Raw genomic sequence first — 20,518 nt, forward strand, 5'->3', positions numbered from 1 at the left:
TGGTACAAAAAAAAAAATGAAAAATAAAGTTTTATTAAAAAGGAAAGACTATATACAACCTATCTAATTCTATTCCTAATCATTCTTCGTTCAAAGCTTTCTTTGCGAATTGAGGCAAAACAAAGGCAGCCTTGTGAATTTCAGAATTGTAGTAACGCAACATATTATTTTCTTGTTCAGGAGTAAACTTGCGAAGAGGTTCACGGAAGTTGGTTTCAGCATTCTTGGAACAAAGGACATGACCAATTTGACCACTAGGATAAGTAGGAATACAAGTGTAAGCATATTCAACCTTAGGATAAAGACCCTTGCAGAATTTGAGAACCTTTTTGATCAAAGGCAAATGAAGCCACATGCATTCACCTTGAGTAGAGAATACACCATTCTCAGTCAAAGCATTCTTTAAGAGTTCAAAAAATTCAGCACCAAAAAGACCTTCAGCAGGACCTACCAAAAAAAAAAAAAAGATTAATATCAAATAGTAAAGTATATATATAAATTTCTCACCATCAGGGTCCGAAGAATCGGTGATAATCACATCATATTGATTGACCTTATCCTTCAAGAATTCCACGCCATCACCAATATGAACCTTGACATTAGGATGTTCAAAACCAATAGCCATGTTAGGAAGATACTTTTTAGAAACACGAGGGACAGCTTCATCAATATCAACAAGGACAGCTTCTTCAACAGATTCATGCTTGATCACTTCACGAAGAACACCACCATCACCACCACCAATAACGAGAACCTAAAACCAAAAAAAGAAAAAAAAATCTCTTAGTCACATCATCATAAAATCATTTCTATTTAATATATATATATATACATATATATTACCTTCTTGGGGTTGGGGTGAGAGTTCATAGCAAGATGAGTGATCATTTCTTGGTAACTAAAAAAACAAAAAACAAAAACATAATGGATATTTAACTACTTTTATATATATTTTAAGGTTAAACTTACGAGAATTCATCGCGTTCAGTAGCTTGAATAACACCATCAAGAACCAAAACATTACCGTAATCAGAAGATTGGAATACAAGAACGTCTTGGAACTTGGACTTTTCAACATGAAGAATTTCTTCAACCTTGAGAGCCATTGCTAAAAAAATAAAATAAAATAAAAATAAGAATGGCTAATAAAAATAAATACTTCTTTTTTTTTTTTTAATGTTTACCTTGACCAGGCCACATAGTGGACTTTTCCATGAACCAACCGTCTTGGATGCTAGGGTGAGTAAGAGGAGCTGCCATGTTTAACAATGATTGTTGAAGAAGTAAAGTAAAAAAAGAAAAGAAAAAAGAAAAAGAAGAAATGTTAGAGTTCAAACAACAAAAAATTTTTTTTTTACTGCAAGGCGGAGTCAGAATCATGAACAAGGTAATCTCTTCTACAAAATGTACGTTGACAAAGTGTAGTCAAATAGTTCAAGTTTAGAACAAGAATGATGATTGTTCTTATTAATTATTATTCATCATGGTTTATTTATTCATTGCTACATCAGTAGTCATTCCATACATTTACTGGTTTTTTCCATGCGAAACGCGTTCATTTTTTTTCTTTTTCTACGTTATGGTTAGAGATCTGTTTGCATTGGGGTTTGAACATATTTGCGGTGATTCTTTTTTTTTTTTTTTTTTTGCTACGGAAATGGATGATTAATGATATCAATAGAAACTTTCTTATTCTTTATTATAGTCTCTTCTTAATGATCATAGCTAAATCGTTAACTTGATGGAAGCTTGGCTATCAAGAATGATTCAATGAATAATTCCAATGAATAAAAAGAAAGTTGAGGACGATTATGGCGAATCATCTAGCATTTTATTCCATTTCTTTCTATGCCTGAATTATATGCTTAATTCAAGTAACAAAAACCCTACGACGTTTTGGTTGTAAGTATCAAAAAAAAAAAAAAAAGACTTTACTTACCGTATTTCTCTTTCTATTCTTTTTTTTTTTTTATATTCTCTTTTTGATACAATCAATACAATGCAACTCACCTTTTTTTTTTTTTTTTTTTTTTTTTTTTTTTTTTTTTTTTTTTACCTGCAAATCATATAATTTACAGTAACTGTCTATTTCTCCATTAATTCTCATAAAAAAAAACAGTATTGATGGCATTGATTACACAAATTAAATATGTTAATTCCCTAGAAAAGATATCCTTTAACTCACATGATCTCCTTTTTTTGTGTTGTGATTATTCTGTGAGACAAAAACAAATGACTCGGGAAGTATTTTGATTTTCCAATTTTTTTGATTGATCTGATGGTTGTTGTACGATAATATGACCAATCATCCATCTTTTTAATACTTTTCATTATTCTATTATAAAAAAAAAAAATAGAAAATATTTCAAAGTAACACTATTTTTGACATTTTATTTTGATATCAAATGATTAGAAACCAATCAAAAAAAATGTAGTCAAATAATAATAATAAAAAAGAAAGAAATCAAGTTATTTTTTTTTTTTTTTTTATTTACTCTGTCAATGATGAGTGATTTATTGCCAAAAAAAAATATGACTTCATGTATCTTGTGATTTATATTTTTGCTTTGACAATGATGATGATAATGATATTGAATGTTCACTTACAAAATGAAAAATATTAAAAAAGAACAATATGAAAAATATATTCATATATATCTTAATGATGAGAACCCGAATAATATCTTTTTTTTTTTTTTTTAAAAAAAAAAAATCAATCTAGTTTATTATGCCATTTAAGGTTTGGCCATATATATATTTTGCTTTTCTTTTGGGCGTCTTTCCATATTTAGAACCACTTTTCTTTTTCTTTCTTTTTTTTTTTTTTTTGGTTCAATACGTCATAGTTGGAGAGAAAGAGAGAGAGTCATTCATTTTCTGCAAAATAAAATAAAAGTCTTTTCCTTTTTTCTTTCTTTCCTTTTTTTTTTTTTTTTTTTTTTGAAAGTAACCTTTTCTCCTTTATACCGCTTATTATTTATACATATCTTTTTTTTTTTCTTTTTTGTCTTACCTTTGTTCTCTTCCTCTTATTTTATTCATGGTCAGCTATTTTAGTTCCAATAGGATAAAATCAAAGTTAAACCAGAATGGAAGTACCTGAATCACAAAGTGATCATCACCAACCTCATTTACCTTCCAAGACATCGCAATATCATGCTCAACTTTATTCTGAACAAAAACGACTACAAAATCAAATGTTACAACAAACTTCCACAATAAATGAAACTACAACACAACGACAGATCACTTTACCCACACTTACCTTTGAAACTCCCAATTTATATCGAACTTCCCTCAAACTATCCAAAGAAATCAATATTCATGGTTGGTGGGCGACAATTGTTGAACTCTTTATAACTGGTTCATTCCATGCTTCCCGTGTCACACTATGCATTCCACAAGATTCAAGTGATCCATTCAATGGACCATGGGGTCTCAAAGCAGTTTATGATAGCAATAATATCAACCTTACTACTAATATCAACAAAAATTTATATTCTCAATACACAACTAGTAATAACGACAATGATATTTCACCGAAACAATCACAAACAACAACAACAACAACAACAACACAGAAATGCTTTGATCATCTTCAACCTTTAGATGCCGATCCTGTACCTCTTATCAACAACTCTAGTATACATCAAATACTTGAACGAAATGATATTGTCGTTCTCTCCCGGGAATATCGACCTCAATCCAGTATGTCACCTTATCCTCCTTTACGCTTATTGAAAAAACCTTTGGATGAAAATCAAGATATGATCAAACGAGCTTTATTGGAAAAAAGATCCTCTTTACGTCAATCAGTCAATTCAAAATTATCTTTGGTAGATCAAAACAAATCGGATATCAATTCAAATGCAATACGGAATGAAAATGATCATGGTACACAAATAGAAAAAAAAAAAAGAAAAAAAGAAAAAAGGATTTCATTATTACTTTATTAATTAGTATTTTTTGTCTCTCTGTCTTAGTATCCTCTTTTATCACTGATTATGATGAATATGAACAACAACAACCTTCTCCTTGGTCACACTCACCAGCACCTTCACCAGCTTTAATGGATCCAGATGTTAATCCATTTTTTCAATCAACTCCTGATATCGATGACGACGCATTTAATCCTGATACTTCGGAATCAATTTGTAATCATGAATCTGTTCCTTTTCCACCTCCAGCCTCAAATGCTCATTCTCTTGTACATATTCCTATCGTTCACCCTCCTGATTTAGAAGACAAACATATTTCTTCTTCTTCTTCTTCTTCGACAGATTCTTCTAGATGTTATGCGACTCCTATTGCCATCTTATCTTTTCTATCTCCTGTTGTACCATATCCTGCTGCATTATTACAATGTCTGCGATCCTTACAAGCTTTTATTGCAACAAGTCTATCCAATGCTTTGGCCTATTCCCGATTAGTACAAAATAGATTCAATACTGATATGGATAATGGAGGAAATGCTAGAAAACCTTTACTTCGACGACACTCTCACAAAATAAAACGATGGCCTAGTCAAACTTTCGGTGGATCATCAACAATGCAAAAAAAATCATCGACAAAGTCAATGGAATTAGGTGATGATGACAATAAGAATAACAACAACAATATCACTGCCAACGCGATCAACAACAACAACAACAACAACAACAACAACAATGAAAATGATGCTTGTGTTTATACCGGCAAAAGTGACAATATTGATGAATCATGTGCAACCAATTGGAATCATGAGACAAGTAATACCAGTAACGCTTCTCACTTGAGAAATTCTGTACCAATGAACGAACTATCATTAACAATGGACAACAATACCCCACTGCCATCAACAATTACACAACATGAAATGCAACAAGTTAAACAACAAGGAATAGAATCATCTTCTGCACAGCTTCTCAAACCACTAGAGGCTATACAATCTCGTGATCCACAGATCTCCATCACAAATGACGATGAATCTCAATCGCTTTATATGTCTACTTCATCATCTGATTCATCCGGTATAAATTCACCTTCAACAAAACCACCGATTCAATCAAGCCTCCACTATGATCATCATACGACCAAAAAACAAGGAAATGGCAAGAAACAATATGGATTCAAAAAACGACGTAGTTCCACTGTTGCTACGTTTATGCGACCACGTCAACGATTATCATCATTATCAACGTTAGATGATCATGAACGGCTCTATTCTACTATGCGACGTACAAGATCAAGAGAAAATATTGATAAACATTTAGAATCCCCAAGGTCAAGTTTATTACGACTTGTTATTGACGGTATCCCAATTCATGTTTTGTAAGCAGTCGGTTTTAAATCCAAAAAAAAAAAAAAATAGAAGATGATACTCACGGTCTTACATTGATTCTATATATAGTACATGTTCTACGACTACTGGACAAGTCACTTGGGTTAATAATCGTATATTACAGTACACAGGAAGATCACTCCAAGATCATCTAGGACCAGGTTGGTTATCACATATGCATCCTGATGATCAAACTGATTGTCGTAAAGCTTGGGAAAAAGCATTTGCACAAGGAAATGGATTTGCTGGTGAATATCGACTCCGAAGATTCGATGGTGTTTATCGTGGATTTCTTTGGCGTATTGTACCTTTACGTGATATCAAGGGGAAAATCATCCATTGGTTTGGAACTTGGTATAAAAAAAAAAACATGGGATTGGCTGTTATAATAGGAAAAAAAAAAGGGGGGGGGGAGTGGAAGGCACATGATGTTTCATTGATTTGTATTGATTTCAAACTTATTTTATTGTTAGTACTGATGTCCACGATCAACAATTAGCCAAAGAAAGTAATTTACGACAAATGGAAATTGAAAGCAACGAACGGAAATATCGACTCTTAGCCGAAGCTATACCACAAATAGTGTTTACTTTCTCTCCTGGTATTGGTCTGACGTACGCTAACGGAAAATGGGAAAATTATTCTGCTCAACCATTTGAACGTACCAAGGGTCTTGGATTCATGTCACAAGTACATCCCGATGATAGACACAAGTTACAATTACCTGACCTTAGTCCTCCAAGAACTGCAGGCGTATCTTGGCATACTGAAATTCGTTTATTGGGTGGCGATAGTTGTTATCGTTGGTTTCTTGTCAAATGTATTTCAGTGGATGAATTAGATACTGGTGAAGTGCGATGGTTTGGTACATGGTAAGTTTAAATTACATTCAAATATATATATATATATATAAATATTCATCAATTAAGCATACTATGTTGTTTTGTAGTACTGATATCAATGATCACAAATTATTGGAACACAAACTGAAAGAAGCTCATAATGCTGCTCAAAGATCTACAGAAAGCAAGACTCGTTTCTTATCCAATATGTCTCATGGTAAACTGAATAAGAAAACAAAAAAAAAAAAAAAAAAGAAAGCTTAACAATAAGCTAATGAAGCCTGTTTTTTATTTTATCTAAACTTAGAAATACGAACTCCTTTGATTGGTATTACTGGCATGCTTAACTTTTTATTGGATACTGACTTGACTGCCGAACAAATGGATTATGCTCACACCATTCAACAATCAGCCGAATCATTACTAGTGGTGATCAATGATATACTGGATCTCAGTAAAGTGGAAGCAGGAATGATGAAATTGGAATGGGAACCTTTTAGCCTTGTAACAATGATTGAAGACGCCAATGAACTACTTTCGACTCTTGCTATTCAAAAGGGATTAGAACTTAGTTTTTGGGTGGATGATGATGTACCTTCTGTCGTTATGGGTGATCGAGTGCGTTTACGACAAGTCTTATTGAATCTTATTGGAGTAAGTTAAAATAAATATTCTTATTGTATAGCATATTAATTATCTTTCTCTTATTTTCTACTTTAAAGAATGCCATCAAATTTACCACTTATGGGGAAGTCTATACTCGTTGTACCATTCAAGAGAATGCAGATGTCAAGAAGAATCAATTGATGCTTTTATTTGAAGTGATGGATACTGGAACTGGATTTGATTCTGATGGAGAGGCTGTGATGTTCAAACCATTCTCTCAAGTAGACAGTTCGGTAAAAAAAAAAAAAAAAAAAAAAAAAGGAATATAAGTGAATAAATAAAATCATTCATTTACTCATTGTAAATTCATCTAATGTTTATAGAGCACTCGGAAGCATGGTGGTAGTGGACTTGGACTTGTTATCTCTAGACAATTGATTGAATTACATGGTGGCGAAATGAAATGTTCAGGCAAGAAAGGTATAGGATCCATATTCTCATTCACAGCAAAATTCGATATTCCAACATCCGAGACGATCCCTTTACCGCAAACACCTCAAAACGAAAACATCGACCCATTCTTCCGCACTGAAGCATATAAAGTAGTTCATGATCAAACATATCGACAAGAACTTCTTCAACAACAACAAAAACAGCAGCAGCAGCAGCAGCAGCAGCAGCAACAACAACAACAAATGATCAACAAACAAAATGAAATATCATTGACTTCGTCCGTCGAAAAATCTATTGGGGAAGGCATCACTATCAAAGCAGCATTCTCTCCTTCACCACTGGCTCATTCAAAAAAACATTCTCAATCTAATGAAGTGTTATCGTCAACTGAACAATTTCAAGATGTGCTGATCAATAAACCTGTTAGCATGCAGCTGAAACCACCACCAAAGCGAAGATCACAAGCAAAACAATCAAGTTCATCTTTATCTTCTACTTCGTCATCATCATCATCAACAACAACAACAACAACAAAAGCATTAGCAGCAACAACAACGTCATCAGCATCCTCACCAGCAAAAGAACATACCCCGTTGCCATCTATGGTTAGCGCTCCTACACTTACCTTGGACGATGCAGTAGGATCAACACCATCCACTACTGCCTTCAATACACCTGTACTATCTAGAACATTTTCCATTACTTCATCATCATCCCCTGATCTGATATCAACAAACACAACAGTTATCTTACCACCACGAACACCGACTCGACAAGCACCTCTACGCGCCTTGATTGTATGCGAATGGGAACATTCAAGAAGCACAATGGAGCAACATGTACGAAAAATTGTCAGTGGGCTCTGCTCACATCAAGATTACATTTTGGATATCGCCAACAGTATCACCGAAGCTCAATCTTATCTTTCTGATCTATCATCGGGAAGTTACGACTATATCCTGGTGAATCTTCGATCTGAACAAGACATCTTGAATCTGACAAGTTCTGTGTGTGAATCACCTATACACCGTGATGCTAACATATTGATAGTGACAACACCTATCCAACGATCTTTGATTATGGAATATGCAGCATCAGGATATTATGGTCACAAAGATACCATCCCTCGAAGTTGTGGATTTGTTTTCAAACCTCTCAAACGGAGCAAACTGAATTGGTATTTTGGTATACGTGGAAGTCACTCTCAAAAGGAAAATCATCTATGCGGCACAAAAGGAACATACTCTGGCCCTGATTCATCTCATCGTAGCGCCAATACACAAAAGGAAGTATTCCGGAAAATGGAAGCTGATGTTGGTGGTAGAGGATTCCGTATATTGCTAGTGGAAGGTAATTCAATGCTTTGATTTTTGTATCACCTTCTTTTTTTTAACGAACCTCGACAACTTTTTTTTTTATAGACAACTTGGTCAATCAAAAAGTTCTCACAAGATATCTCGTACGTGTGGGTCTACTTGTGGATGTGGCAAACGATGGTGAAGAATGCGTGAAAAACTTTCTGGAAAAGCCTTACGGATATTATTCTTTGATATTATGTGATTTGTTTATGCCAGTCAAAGGTAAAAAAGAAAAAAAAAAAAAGGAAAAAAAGGAAGAAATGTTACTCATATCTCTCTTTTTTAAAGATGGATATGAAGCTACTAAGGAAATACGTCAATGGGAAGAAAAACATATTGATGGTACTGATCAACAACGGATACCTATTGTAGCTCTATCAGCCAATGTGATGAGCAATGTTGCCAGTAAATGTCTCGAATGCGGTTTCTCGACCTATATTTCCAAACCTGTCAACTTTGCTATACTTAGTGATGTGATTCGTAGTTATTTACTGCCAGAATCTCATCTGTACCTTAGTTGATCCTTCTTTTTAGTCTATTTTATCGTATATATATATTTCTTACCTTATGTTTACATCATCATGCCTTATTCCAAATAAATAGATAATGAAACTTGATATTTCCTTGTATGATTCAGTCATTTTAACACCGCATGCCTTTTTTTTTTGTTGTCAGTTCGCATTCCTTTTTTTTTTTTTTTTTCGTTTTCTTCACCTTTTTCTTTCTTTTTTTTTTCTTCTTCTTTTCTTCTTTTTCTTTTTTTTTTTTCTCTTTACTTTGTTTGTTTATAATCATATACCATGCCAGGCAAGGCACTTAATCTGACAACTGATGATTTGGATACAGATGAAGCTGTTAATGTGGCACCCGACGTCGTTGAAAATACCATGAACGAAGGGCTTGATCAGGCCTACTTGGCAAATTATATTGATGTGGAATTTTTGAATATGACTCCTGATATATTGGCTCTGACGGCTGACCAACTGGAACTAGAACGAAAGGAAAAACTGGATAGAGATGAACTCGAGTTGGAATTACAAGGAAATGAAGAAGAAAACACCAATGTGATCCTCTCTCCCAGAGAATATCAATATGAACTCTACAACCGAGCTATAAACGAAAATGTTATCGCTGTGTTACATACGGGTAGTGGAAAGACTTTGATTGCTGTCATGTTAATCAAATATATGGCTTTACAGGAAAAGCATGACCGTTTGACTCGACGAAAGGTAATTATGAAAACGTAGACATATATGATATTGATTCTTTTTTTTTTTTTTCTCTCTTGTTGATAAAACTAGACAAAATTGACATTCTTTTTGGTGGATCGTGTACCTTTGGTATTTCAACAAGCAGCTGTTATCAGTGCCAACTGTGATGTTGAGGTTGATAAAATGTGTGGACAAATGGATGTGGACAATTGGTCTGAAAAGAAGTGGAAGACTATATTTGAAGAAAAAGATGTATGTGTGATGACGGCTCAAATCTTTTTGGATACTCTTCGACATGGATATGTTCATATGGATAAGGTAAGTGAATATATAAACAATGTGCAGGAATATAATAGCAAAAAAAAAAAAAAAAAAAAAGAAACTGATGATATTTATTATTGACATATAGGTGAATCTATTGATTTTTGATGAATGTCATCATGGAACCAAAAAACATCCTTACAACGTGATTATGCGTGAATTTTATGATACATGTCCAGAAAATGAACGTCCTCGCATTTTTGGTATGACAGCTTCTCCCATGAACTCAGAATCAGGCGTACAATACAGTGCAACGTAAAGTATAGCAAAATAATAATAATTATAATAGTAGTCGTGGTATTATGTTCTTTTTTATTTAATATTTCTTTCCTTTTTTCTTGTCTAGTCAATTGGAAAAAAATCTTTGTAGTCGAATTTATACAGCAACCAACCTTGATACTCTGGCGACTTTTCTCAATCCACCTAAAGAAGTACAAGTTGAATACGCTGGCTCACCTTCCTATCCTGAAACTCCTTTGACATTGGCTATTCGAGATAAACTGGGATATATTGAACGATATGACCACTGTTTTAGGCGTGTAACTCATACTTTACATGATTTGGGACCATGGTGTTCTGACAGATTATGGAAATATTTATTGACGGATTTGGAAAGAAGACTCAAGGTACAATCTCAGGACATGGATGCCGAGAGTCTATTGGCCGAAGATAAAGCCTTACAAGAATGTGCTGATATGGTAGACAACAACTCTGTACCTGAACGTCCTCCCTTCACAATCCAATGGTTTAGTCCCAAGATGATTCGACTCTTTGAGATCTTGCTTATCTATCGGCAATGGGCTTTCAATCAAGAATTTTGTGGCATCATCTTTGTGACAACTCGGCATACGGCCAAAGCAATCCAGTTGGCTATTGAATCGCATCCCGATCTTGAACCTTTCAAATGTGGTGTACTCATTGGACATGGTGGACGTGAAGAAGGTGATATACACATGGGATTCCGAGATCAAAATCGCATCATTACTCAATTCAGAAAGGGGAAACTCAACTTACTCATTGCCACCAATGTAGCTGAAGAAGGTTTAGATATACAACCATGCAACGTAGTGATCAGGTAATATTATATATTTTATTTTATGTTATTTTATTTTACATACTAACCAACAAGGTGTTTGATTAGATTTGACTTTATGAGTTCTCCTATCGGGTATATTCAATCTCGTGGTCGGGCAAGAAAGAAAGGCTCCAGGTTTATCATCATGATGGAAACAAAGGACGGAACACTGATCAGAAAACTGGATGATTATCGTCGTATGGAAGATGGTATGCGTGAATTCTGTCAAACATTACCGGCAAATAGAAATGTAGCTCTCAAATTTGCAAATAACGATGTATATGATCGACCTTATGATCCAGAGGAAGATGATGATGAAGAATATATGGAAGATGCTTATATGGTGAAAGAAACTCAAGCTATGGTAACGAAACAATCTGCTGTGCCTCTACTATACCGTTATTGTGGCTCCTTACCTTCTGACAGGTTTACTGCTTTGACACCCAGCTTTGAAATCATCTCATCCACTGCTGAAGGTCATGTTTGTACTGTACGATTACCTTCCAATGCGGCAGTGCGCCAAGTGACGTCCAAAGCATGTCGAACTAAGATACAAGCAAAAAAAGTGGCAGCGGTCAATTGTTGCAAGGAACTCCATCTCAAAAAGGCTCTTACTGATCATCTACTTCCAATCAATTACAAACACGAAATGTTGGGCAATATGGAGGTGGTATTAGATGAAAATGGGATGGTGGTGGGTAGTCGTCGACGTCGGGCAATCTACGAAAAACGTATTCCTCGCTTTTGGAATCGACCTTCTGATCAAGTGGTAGAAGAAGAAACAAATGTGGATCAAGAAACGGAAATTGATTTGATTGCAGCAAGAGTTACAGCATCAACGGCTTTGGTGGAAAATACAATGATAGCCAGCAATACAATCGACTCGGTACGGATACCAAATATGGATATAATTGATAAAGTGAATGACAACAATGGTACTGCATCACCAGCAACATCGGAGGTAACCGGATCACCCCCAATTTCAACAGCAACAACAATAACACCAACAACAGAAGTTGATCAAATACCTGAAAAAATTCCTTTGGATGATATGGATGGTCCTTTTCAACTGTGGCTATCGGTAATCAAGTTTGACATTCCACAAGGAGAATTAGATGGTGTTTCTCTTCGACGTCTTTGTCTTATGACTTGGCAACAATTTCCTGCGATACCCGAATTGAAACTATTTGCTCGTGGAGATCCTTTTACGGTACAAGTCCAATCTTTTACAAGCCCTATTTCAGTGACTAAGGATGACATCATGGTACTCAAGGAATTCAATCTTATTATGGCTTCAGCAATTACCAACAGAGACTTCTCATGTACACTTGATGATTTTCCTTACTTTTTTGTGCCATTGATAATCAATGATACAGCTAAGATATCCTCAGAATCTATCTATGATCTATTTGATTGGGAAGAAATGCGGTATGCTATTGGAAAAACATTTACACCCTTGGACTTGGAAAATCAACAAACTTTGGAGAATGCCATCTTGGTGGATTATGCCGATAAAAACCGACGTTACTTTGTGAACCGTGTATGCAACGAAATGACGCCTCTATCACCTTTGACTTCGCTCCCAGAAGCCGTTCGTGAAATTGGATTCGATCATTTGGGTCAATACTATGAAGAAAAATTCAAGGTGACAGTGACTAAGTGGGATCAACCTTTGATTCATGTACGTAAGATATCCAAGGTGATGAACTATCTTTCCCCTATGATCATGGTGGAACCCCAACTACGCAAATCGACGGCTTCTTACCTGATTCCTGAATTCTGTCAAAAGTACTATGTCAATGCTAGTGTATTCCAATCTTGGATGATAATCCCTTCTATAACGACTCGTTTGGACGCCATTCTCTCTGCGCAAGAAGCTAGACAAAGATACCAACTCTGGATTGATGATGATTATATGTTGGAAGCCTATACAACGCCATCAGCCAATATGGAAATGGATTATGAACGTTTAGAAACTTTGGGTGGTAAGTCAACAAGTTTTGTCTGTGAATGATAGAATTGATTTTTTTTTTTTTTTTTTTTTTTTTTTTTTTTTTTTTTTTTTTACTATTCCTTAGATTCATTTTTGAAATTTGTGGCTACCATTCGATTATATACCAATTTTCCATTTTCTGATGAAGGAGAACTCCATTGCTTACGTATTCGAGTGGTTTGTAACAGAGCTTTGTATCGTGCAGCCAAACGACTCAAGATCTTCCGATATGTCAGCAGTCATACATTCAATCGAAAACACTGGCGACCTCATCGATTTATTGCAGCAACTGATACTGAAGATACATTGAAAGATGCAAAAAGTCATATGCTATCGGACAAGACATTGGCAGATATTGTGGAAGCTTCTTTAGGTGCAGCTTATATTAGTGGTGGATTGGAATCAGGATTACGATGTGCAATTGCAATGCAAATTCCATTTGATGATATTCAAACATGGTCTGACTTCTGGCCTACATATCTCGCTTCTCGTGAAAAGTTACCTCCTCGTGCAGAAATCGCAGCTTTACGAACGGTAGATCTTCTCAAGGTACAGGAAGTGTGTCAATATGAATTCAAGAATCCTTTGCTAGTGGTAGAGGCTTTGACACATGCCAGTCTTCCCAACTCTACGGCGCCGTGTTATCAACGATTGGAATTCTTGGGTGATGCTGTTTTGGATTTCTTGGTGATTCGCTACTTATACAACAAATACCCTGAAGCGGATCCTGGCTTGATTACTGATCTGAAGGATGCTTGTGTTAACAATCATGTACTAGGGATTGTCTGTTTTGAAAACTTACTTCACCGGCATATTATTCACTATTCTGGCATCTTGCTTCGAGCGATTGAAGAATCCTTGAAAGAAATCACTGAAATCAAAGAATCTGGGAACGATGTAGGTGAATACTGGTTATCTTTGAATATTCCAAAGGTATTGTCTGATGTGGTGGAAAGTATGTTGGGTGCTGTCTTTGTGGATAGTCAATTTGATTTGGATCCTGTTCAAAAACTCTTCGAAGTTTGGTTAGTGCCATTACTGGATATTCATGTTACACCTGCATTAATTCAAGTCCATCCTGTCAATCGAATGATCACGAAACTACAACGCTTGGGATGTGATGCATTTTTGCTTCGGTAAATAATGTATATATATATATATATATATATATATATATTGAATTCTATTTGTGTATTAATCTACTTTTTATATTTATTTATTTAGAAATGTTACTACCTCTTCAGCGGATAATGCAATACAAAAATGTGTCATCTTTTTACATGATAAACCTTTCGCAACTGGGGCCTCTGAAAATATCAAGGTGGCAAGACGACAAGCAGCTGAACGAGCATTACAACGATTGGAAGATGAACCAGATATTTTGGACCGTGTATGTAATTGTGGTATCATTCGACAACGTAAAGAACAAAATATGGCCCTTGAAGAAGAAGATCATTATTTTTAGTGCGGATAGTTAGTATGTTTAATTTTTTTATTGTTACCCTTGAACATTGTTATCCCATCCTATCTCCTTATTTGTATATACACTCTCACACGCAAGGATATAGATCATTTTACACAATAAAAGAACAATGACAGTTTATTATCAATATATTTTCATCGGATCACCAATATAAATAATAATAATAATAAAGTACAAAACAATAAGAAAAAATATACTACAAATCTAAAGCATGCCCTTGAAGTTGATAGGATTATGTACCATGGCTGGATAAGCAACGTAATTGGGATTCATCCAGTGACCCCCTATCAAAAAAAAAGTCAGTATTAGAAGTTATCATGATTTGTACCATTATTTACCATCTACAACAAGAGTAACGCCATTGATATAACTTGCACCTTCAGAAAGCAAAAATACAGTTGATTGTTCAATATCCTTGACATCACCAATTCGACCCATTGGAACAGTTTCTTCTTCAAAACCAACACCTAGCTTATCCATACCTTCCGTTCCACCCTAAAAAAATATCAACTAGATTTCAGTTCCAAAATCTAGTTGTTCTATTCTATGACTTACAATTGGTCCAGGAGCAATACCATTCACACCTATCAATGGATGATTGAAAGAAGGAAAAAAAAAAAAAAAAAGAAAAAAAGAAAGAGAATTAGTTCACAAATCATCATCGTCTTACTCTCTTTTCAACTTACGAACACCATGAGGACCTAATTCGACAGCCCAATGTTTTGTCAAAGCATCAATAGCAGCCTTTGCGGATCCAGCATGTTGTTGATAAGGAGTTCCAGTATAGTACAGTGTAGCAGAGATATTCAAAATGGCCCCTTTTGTTTGCTTGATATATTCCATAGCTGCCTTTGTGGTGTTGAATGTGCCGAGTAGATCAATTTCAATGACGGTACGGAATGCATTGTAAGATAAGTGTTGCATGGGTGAAAGGAAATTACCAGCCGCACCATTGATCAAGTAATCCAAACGTCCAAATTTTTCAATAGTTGTTTTGACAGCATTTTCCATATCTTGTGGTTTTCGTACATCACCAGATACTGCACTAATATATATATAGAGAGACAAAAAGTGTTAATACCATTTTTTTTTTTTTTTTGAAGAATCTACTTGCAAAATATCACCACCAGTGGAATTACGCATTTCTTGTGCTGCCTTTTCAAGTTTGTCTTTACTATAATAATAAGGATTAGCTTTATCTAAATGAGGTTTTATGGTAACTTACTTTCTACTAACAATAACCGCCTTCGCACCATGTCGAACAACAGCTTCTGTTAATCCTTTACAAATCCCACTTCCTCCTCCAGTACATAAAAGCACTTTGTCTTTGAAAATATCGTCTTTGAATATTTTTGACGTTGATACAGCTGCCATTTTTATGAGAAGAAGATAAAATAAAGAAATAAAAAAAAAAGAAAAGAAAAGAAAAGAAAGTATTTATAATTTCGGAAATTGACTTTTTTTTGTGGGGTTGAAGAAATGGACACGTGAAGGCGATTCGGTCATTGGAATATCTACTTTTTTGAACACAAAAATCTTGAGTCAGTCAAAATCATTCGCGTCAGACTGTGTCCTCTTTTACACTTTATTCAATAAAAAATGACGGAATTCAAAGAATAAGATGTCGCAAAAATAGGAAATAAAATATTATTTAGCCAACATATCCATTTTTTTATATATATTTATTTTAACTTACCTGTAGGGAAGCATTAAATACGTCCTCCGAAGAGGCGATAACATATTTTTATATGTTGCTGTACAGTTAGATATTCACTTTGAACACCAAGAGAGATTTCAAAAAGAAAAAAAAAAAAAAAAAAGAGAAAAAAGAAACAGAAAAAAAAAGAAAAATAAAAAATATCACTTTTTTATATCTCTCACTTGATCAAGGAATAAAATAAACCCTAGTAAAAAAAAAAAAAAAGAACTATTATGCAAATTTACATTCGTTATCGATCGATCGAATGTCTCAGTTAATGAAAATAAACAAAGAAGACCCCAGTAAATGATTTTTTTTTTAAAAAAAAGAAAGGAACTATTATGCAAATTCACATCAACATCACAAGATATGAATATTACATTAATATACCCCTGTCTTAACTGTGAATATTATGATGATACAATATAAAAAATATAGTTCTTTTTTTTTCCAAATATGGCCTGTTGAAAAGAATCAGCTAACAATCAGTCATCAATCATCAATCATCAATCAATGATATACTCTACCGACATCTCTAAAGCGATATCTAAAAAAGTGGTAATGCGACATTCACTTTGGGAAATTACGATTTTTTATTTTATAACATCACGAAAAGCATTTTCTTGTGACCCGACAAAAAACTTCGAAAACACTGTATTTTTTTTTTCCACCATCCATTGATCCTTGTGATCTGATAGGGCTGACTTTGAATGACTTGCAATCTAACGTTCCAAACTAAAAACTAAAAACGCATCAGATAGGATGAATCATGATGAAAAAAAAAAAGGATAATTGATCTATTCATCAGTATAAATAAATAAATAAATAAATAAAAAATCAAGTCAATATGTTGAAACTTTATTGTAGGATATCCTCTCAAATCAGATCGAGGGGCATATCAGTTCCAACACCGCCTGTAGTATTTTTTTTGTTTTTTTTCGTTTTATCAGATTTTTTCCTCCCGTTCTTTTCCTTTTTCTCTTTTCTTACTTTTCTTCTTTTTCTTATACCTTTTTTTTTTTCTTTTTATTATTTTTTTTATCGATAAAAAAATACTGTAATTTATAATAATACATGACATCTGGAACTCATATTTTTCAACCTTGTATAGATGATGAAATTCATTTGAATCCAAGGTTTGTATTCGCTATTATCATCCTATTTGATTTCTCAAACAATTTATATATATATATATAAATGAATTTTAGGGAATATTCATTGATGATGCTCCAACAACCAAGCCGTGTGCGGATTAGTACTCATAAAGAAAAAGGTAACTTGTCATGTGGTACTTCCAAATAAATAAATAAACAAAAAAAAAAAAATAACGCTCACCTTTTTTTTTTTTCTTTTTTCTTTTAATAGGACGAAAGACTTTAGATCCTCCTCCCATTGTACAGATTCATTTACCATGTTTGACAGAAGAAGCCTACTTGTAATATATAAAAAATATGAATAAAATAGAATAGAACTAATAATAAAAATTGATAGGAACCAATTACAAAGTCCTTGTTTATTTATGTGCGCCAATTTAACTCATCCTGAAAACGACAATGATATTTATACTCCCAACCATAACGCTCTCTCTGGTCAAATCGTTTCTTCTCTATATAAGCTAAGAAATGATCAAAATCAAGGCAAGTGATTAATTTTACTGTAAAAATATTGGATGACTTATCTTGTGTTACTATCTAATAGTTGGTGGTTACTTTTTATTTGGTGACATATCTGTCAAGGTTAGTGGTATTTTTCGTTTAAAAATGTCACTTTTTGAACTTACTAGGTAAAATTATCATCATCATTTTGATTTTTTTTTTTGATATATTTTATTTTATTAGTCAAGGAGCTGTTTATCTATCATCCTTATTTTCCAAACCATTTACTGTGTATTCTGCAAAAGAATATCCTGGTATATTGGAACCTACTGCATTATCCAGATTATTTTATTCACAAGGTGCAAAATTACGTCTACCAAAGGATTATACTCATCAAAGGTATATTCATAATAGTCAAACAGATGATAATATGTATCACATTATATTTTTATTGACTCATTTATTCATCTATTTTGATTTTTTACTTTTATAGCAACAATACTCGAAAACGTAAACTGAATAATGATGATGATGTTGATGATGAATGTGATGATACAAGAATCATAAAACATCGTACACCATTAGATATACCATCGTGCAACATAGATCATCATACAACAATTAATATCGGAATGGAAAGACGCCAAAGTATGACCAGCACTGAAAATAGCGGAAGTCCTCAATCAATGTATACTCCACTATCACCATTACAGGAATTATTACCTTTTTCAACAAAATCAAATCCCATGATTATATTACCACCCATTAAATTTGAATTATTCGGTAGCGTATCATCATGGCAACAGGATAACGACAGAAACGATGATTCGATACTTTTACCACCTCTTCATTCACTTCATTCTTCCAATTCTTCATTATTGTAGTTTTATTCATTGTTACATATACTTTATTATTTTTTTTCTTTATATATTTGGCATTAGTTTGATTTATTATTCTTTACACTTGTTATATATTCCCCCCCTTCTCTCGTTTTTTTTTTACGTTAATAAAAATAAAAAATAAAGTCTTTTTTTTTGTGAACCATTGAATTTACTCTCCGTTTTTCTAACTAAATTTTTAAGGGCTGCATTGTTTTATATTTTGGAGTATTTATTTTCCCCCTTTGTTTCTTTCTTTCTTTTTTTTTTCTTCTTCTTTACATTACTTATCTTTTTTTTTTTTTTTTTACAAATACAAGTTTTAAATAATGACTTTTGGAAAAAAGCAAGAAACTACTCGTTGGCTTCCTTTGATATCAAGTTTTTGTGTTGGTATGATCTTCATGATCGTCATTCAAAGCTGTTTGATTACTCGAACGGATTCCACAGTACGTCAACTATTACGACAAAAGCGTGGTTTGAATGGTGTAGAAAAAGGCAAGTTGGCATCGACTATACTTCAATTTGGTGACCCTGGTACAGCTCGTGATTTTTTTGAACGAGAAGAATATGTTATCTCTTATGATCGTCGGGATCGCGTTGCCTCTTGGGTAGGTGAACATTTGACAGCAGCTTCTTTGGTGCCTGGTGAAGGTGTCAACAGAGATCATTCCAAATTTCAAGAAGATCCAGATGTTCTCCCAATATTTAGATCCACTTTGGCGGATTACTCCGGTAGTGGTTACGATAGGGGTCATATGGCGCCAGCAGGTGATGCTGTTTTCAACCAAACGGCAATGGATCAAACATTTTATTTATCAAACATGTCTCCTCAAGTCGGCATTGGATTCAATCGGCACTGTAAGTTTGAATATGAAACCGTAAACTTTTTATTCATCCTTTTATTATTATCTTTGATAGATTGGGCATACTTTGAGTCCTTTGCAAGAAATTTGACTCAATCGTTTTCTGATGTTTATGTATTAACTGGACCTCTCTTTTTACCTCAACCTTCAGACAAAGATAGCAAGAAATATACAATGACTTATCCTGTACTCAATGGTAATGTTGCTGTACCTACTCACTTTTACAAGGTCATCCTGGTCCCTGATGGCAAGAAAAAGGATTCCTATGCATTTGGTGCTTTTGTTTTACCCAATCAAAGTATTCCTAGTGATACTGACTTGACAAAATTCAAAGTTACCTTGGATGTTGTGGAAAAGGCTTCGGGATTGATCTTTTTTGACAAGTTGGATGCAAAATCTCTTGGTGATCTTTGTAGTATTACCACGTGTTCGGTCAAACCATTTCACGGTAGTTAAGTTATAGTTTGTTTGCATCATCATGATGATATTATTATTATTATTCGAAATAAAGTTTTTTTTTTTGATTCATTTCAACTTTTTCTAGTTTGATTGAAATCCTCCGGAAAATCAAAGGATTTTTTTTTTATAAATTATAGTTGTTGTATAATATGTTATCATCTTAGTTCAAAGCTCAAGTCCGTGTGGTCCTTGATTACCTTTTTGGTAATTTTATGGGTGAAGTTTGGTTTTCAATATTCGTTTGCTTTCGCCATTGTATTACCGAATGTCAGATTCGGAAATCACGTCCTATTCATATAGATTTGAGAATATATATAAAAAGGTTTTTTTTTTTTTTATAAAATCCAAAATTCTTCTTT

General features: G+C 33.9%; 6 protein-coding genes across 6 annotated transcripts; 4 read left to right on the forward strand and 2 right to left on the reverse strand.

Moving 5' to 3' along the window:
• Positions 1-1,303, reverse strand: BX664DRAFT_357553 (spermidine synthase). The gene is made up of 5 exons (XM_051547967.1): positions 1,185-1,303; positions 970-1,108; positions 844-898; positions 508-754; positions 1-447 (listed from the first exon to the last, which is right to left on the reverse strand). The coding sequence occupies exons 1-5, from the start codon at positions 1,258-1,260 to the stop codon at positions 80-82; spliced, it is 885 nt and encodes a 294-aa protein (XP_051401529.1). The 5' UTR covers positions 1,261-1,303; the 3' UTR covers positions 1-79.
• Positions 1,304-2,951: 1,648 nt separating this feature from the next.
• BX664DRAFT_357554 (uncharacterized protein) lies at positions 2,952-9,195 on the forward strand. The gene is made up of 10 exons (XM_051547968.1): positions 2,952-3,894; positions 3,984-5,310; positions 5,390-5,674; positions 5,794-6,192; positions 6,270-6,379; positions 6,470-6,816; positions 6,885-7,061; positions 7,152-8,571; positions 8,643-8,801; positions 8,868-9,195. The coding sequence occupies exons 1-10, from the start codon at positions 3,090-3,092 to the stop codon at positions 9,098-9,100; spliced, it is 5,262 nt and encodes a 1,753-aa protein (XP_051401530.1). The 5' UTR covers positions 2,952-3,089; the 3' UTR covers positions 9,101-9,195.
• A 128-nt stretch (positions 9,196-9,323) lies between these two features.
• Positions 9,324-14,793, forward strand: BX664DRAFT_277790 (dicer-2 protein). Its single transcript, XM_051541378.1, has 7 exons — positions 9,324-9,808; positions 9,881-10,108; positions 10,200-10,366; positions 10,458-11,186; positions 11,253-13,171; positions 13,265-14,315; positions 14,404-14,793. Exons 1-7 carry the CDS (start codon positions 9,380-9,382, stop codon positions 14,642-14,644), a joined length of 4,764 nt encoding a protein of 1,587 aa, XP_051401531.1. The 5' UTR covers positions 9,324-9,379; the 3' UTR covers positions 14,645-14,793.
• BX664DRAFT_328878 (NAD-P-binding protein) lies at positions 14,794-16,114 on the reverse strand. The gene is made up of 6 exons (XM_051544674.1): positions 15,888-16,114; positions 15,777-15,836; positions 15,349-15,707; positions 15,218-15,246; positions 15,001-15,157; positions 14,794-14,946 (listed from the first exon to the last, which is right to left on the reverse strand). The coding sequence occupies exons 1-6, from the start codon at positions 16,034-16,036 to the stop codon at positions 14,867-14,869; spliced, it is 834 nt and encodes a 277-aa protein (XP_051401532.1). The 5' UTR covers positions 16,037-16,114; the 3' UTR covers positions 14,794-14,866.
• Positions 16,115-17,334: 1,220 nt separating this feature from the next.
• On the forward strand, positions 17,335-18,999 carry BX664DRAFT_328883 (velvet factor-domain-containing protein). The gene is made up of 7 exons (XM_051544675.1): positions 17,335-17,497; positions 17,570-17,634; positions 17,727-17,796; positions 17,853-17,998; positions 18,060-18,144; positions 18,200-18,355; positions 18,450-18,999. The coding sequence occupies exons 1-7, from the start codon at positions 17,436-17,438 to the stop codon at positions 18,838-18,840; spliced, it is 975 nt and encodes a 324-aa protein (XP_051401533.1). The 5' UTR covers positions 17,335-17,435; the 3' UTR covers positions 18,841-18,999.
• Positions 19,000-19,128: 129 nt separating this feature from the next.
• On the forward strand, positions 19,129-20,267 carry BX664DRAFT_328884 (uncharacterized protein). Its single transcript, XM_051544676.1, has 2 exons — positions 19,129-19,695; positions 19,756-20,267. Exons 1-2 carry the CDS (start codon positions 19,164-19,166, stop codon positions 20,154-20,156), a joined length of 933 nt encoding a protein of 310 aa, XP_051401534.1. The 5' UTR covers positions 19,129-19,163; the 3' UTR covers positions 20,157-20,267.
• The last annotated feature ends 251 nt before the right edge of the window (positions 20,268-20,518 follow it).

The sequence above is a fragment of the Halteromyces radiatus genome (assembly GCF_025201355.1).
Source record: "Halteromyces radiatus strain CBS 162.75 chromosome Unknown BX664scaffold_3, whole genome shotgun sequence".
Taxonomy (NCBI): Eukaryota; Fungi; Mucoromycota; class Mucoromycetes; order Mucorales; family Cunninghamellaceae; genus Halteromyces; species Halteromyces radiatus.

What these genes read in the sequence shown, in the direction of transcription:
- BX664DRAFT_357553 (XM_051547967.1), bottom strand. Translation starts at nt 1,260, where the DNA reads ATGGCAGCTCCTCTTACTCACCCTAGCATCCAAGACGGTTGGTTCATG. An exon ending in CACTATGTGGCCTGGTCAAG is followed by an intron (nt 1,109 to 1,184) that starts GTAAACATTAAA and finishes TTATTTTTTTAG; the next exon opens with CAATGGCTCTCAAGGTTGAA. An exon ending in CTCACCCCAACCCCAAGAAG is followed by an intron (nt 755 to 843) that starts GTAATATATATG and finishes TTTTGGTTTTAG; the next exon opens with GTTCTCGTTATTGGTGGTGG.
- BX664DRAFT_357554 (XM_051547968.1), top strand. Translation starts at nt 3,090, where the DNA reads ATGGAAGTACCTGAATCACAAAGTGATCATCACCAACCTCATTTACCT. An exon ending in ACGGAATGAAAATGATCATG is followed by an intron (nt 3,895 to 3,983) that starts GTACACAAATAG and finishes TCTCTGTCTTAG; the next exon opens with TATCCTCTTTTATCACTGAT. An exon ending in GTGCGATGGTTTGGTACATG is followed by an intron (nt 6,193 to 6,269) that starts GTAAGTTTAAAT and finishes GTTGTTTTGTAG; the next exon opens with TACTGATATCAATGATCACA.
- BX664DRAFT_277790 (XM_051541378.1), top strand. Translation starts at nt 9,380, where the DNA reads ATGCCAGGCAAGGCACTTAATCTGACAACTGATGATTTGGATACAGAT. An exon ending in GATATGTTCATATGGATAAG is followed by an intron (nt 10,109 to 10,199) that starts GTAAGTGAATAT and finishes ATTGACATATAG; the next exon opens with GTGAATCTATTGATTTTTGA. An exon ending in TGTGATGCATTTTTGCTTCG is followed by an intron (nt 14,316 to 14,403) that starts GTAAATAATGTA and finishes TTATTTATTTAG; the next exon opens with AAATGTTACTACCTCTTCAG.
- BX664DRAFT_328878 (XM_051544674.1), bottom strand. Translation starts at nt 16,036, where the DNA reads ATGGCAGCTGTATCAACGTCAAAAATATTCAAAGACGATATTTTCAAA. An exon ending in GCGGTTATTGTTAGTAGAAA is followed by an intron (nt 15,837 to 15,887) that starts GTAAGTTACCAT and finishes TTATTATTATAG; the next exon opens with TAAAGACAAACTTGAAAAGG. An exon ending in CGTTACTCTTGTTGTAGATG is followed by an intron (nt 14,947 to 15,000) that starts GTAAATAATGGT and finishes TTTTTTTGATAG; the next exon opens with GGGGTCACTGGATGAATCCC.
- BX664DRAFT_328883 (XM_051544675.1), top strand. Translation starts at nt 17,436, where the DNA reads ATGACATCTGGAACTCATATTTTTCAACCTTGTATAGATGATGAAATT. An exon ending in TAGTACTCATAAAGAAAAAG is followed by an intron (nt 17,635 to 17,726) that starts GTAACTTGTCAT and finishes TTCTTTTAATAG; the next exon opens with GACGAAAGACTTTAGATCCT. An exon ending in TTGACAGAAGAAGCCTACTT is followed by an intron (nt 17,797 to 17,852) that starts GTAATATATAAA and finishes AAAAATTGATAG; the next exon opens with GAACCAATTACAAAGTCCTT.
- BX664DRAFT_328884 (XM_051544676.1), top strand. Translation starts at nt 19,164, where the DNA reads ATGACTTTTGGAAAAAAGCAAGAAACTACTCGTTGGCTTCCTTTGATA. An exon ending in CATTGGATTCAATCGGCACT is followed by an intron (nt 19,696 to 19,755) that starts GTAAGTTTGAAT and finishes TATCTTTGATAG; the next exon opens with ATTGGGCATACTTTGAGTCC.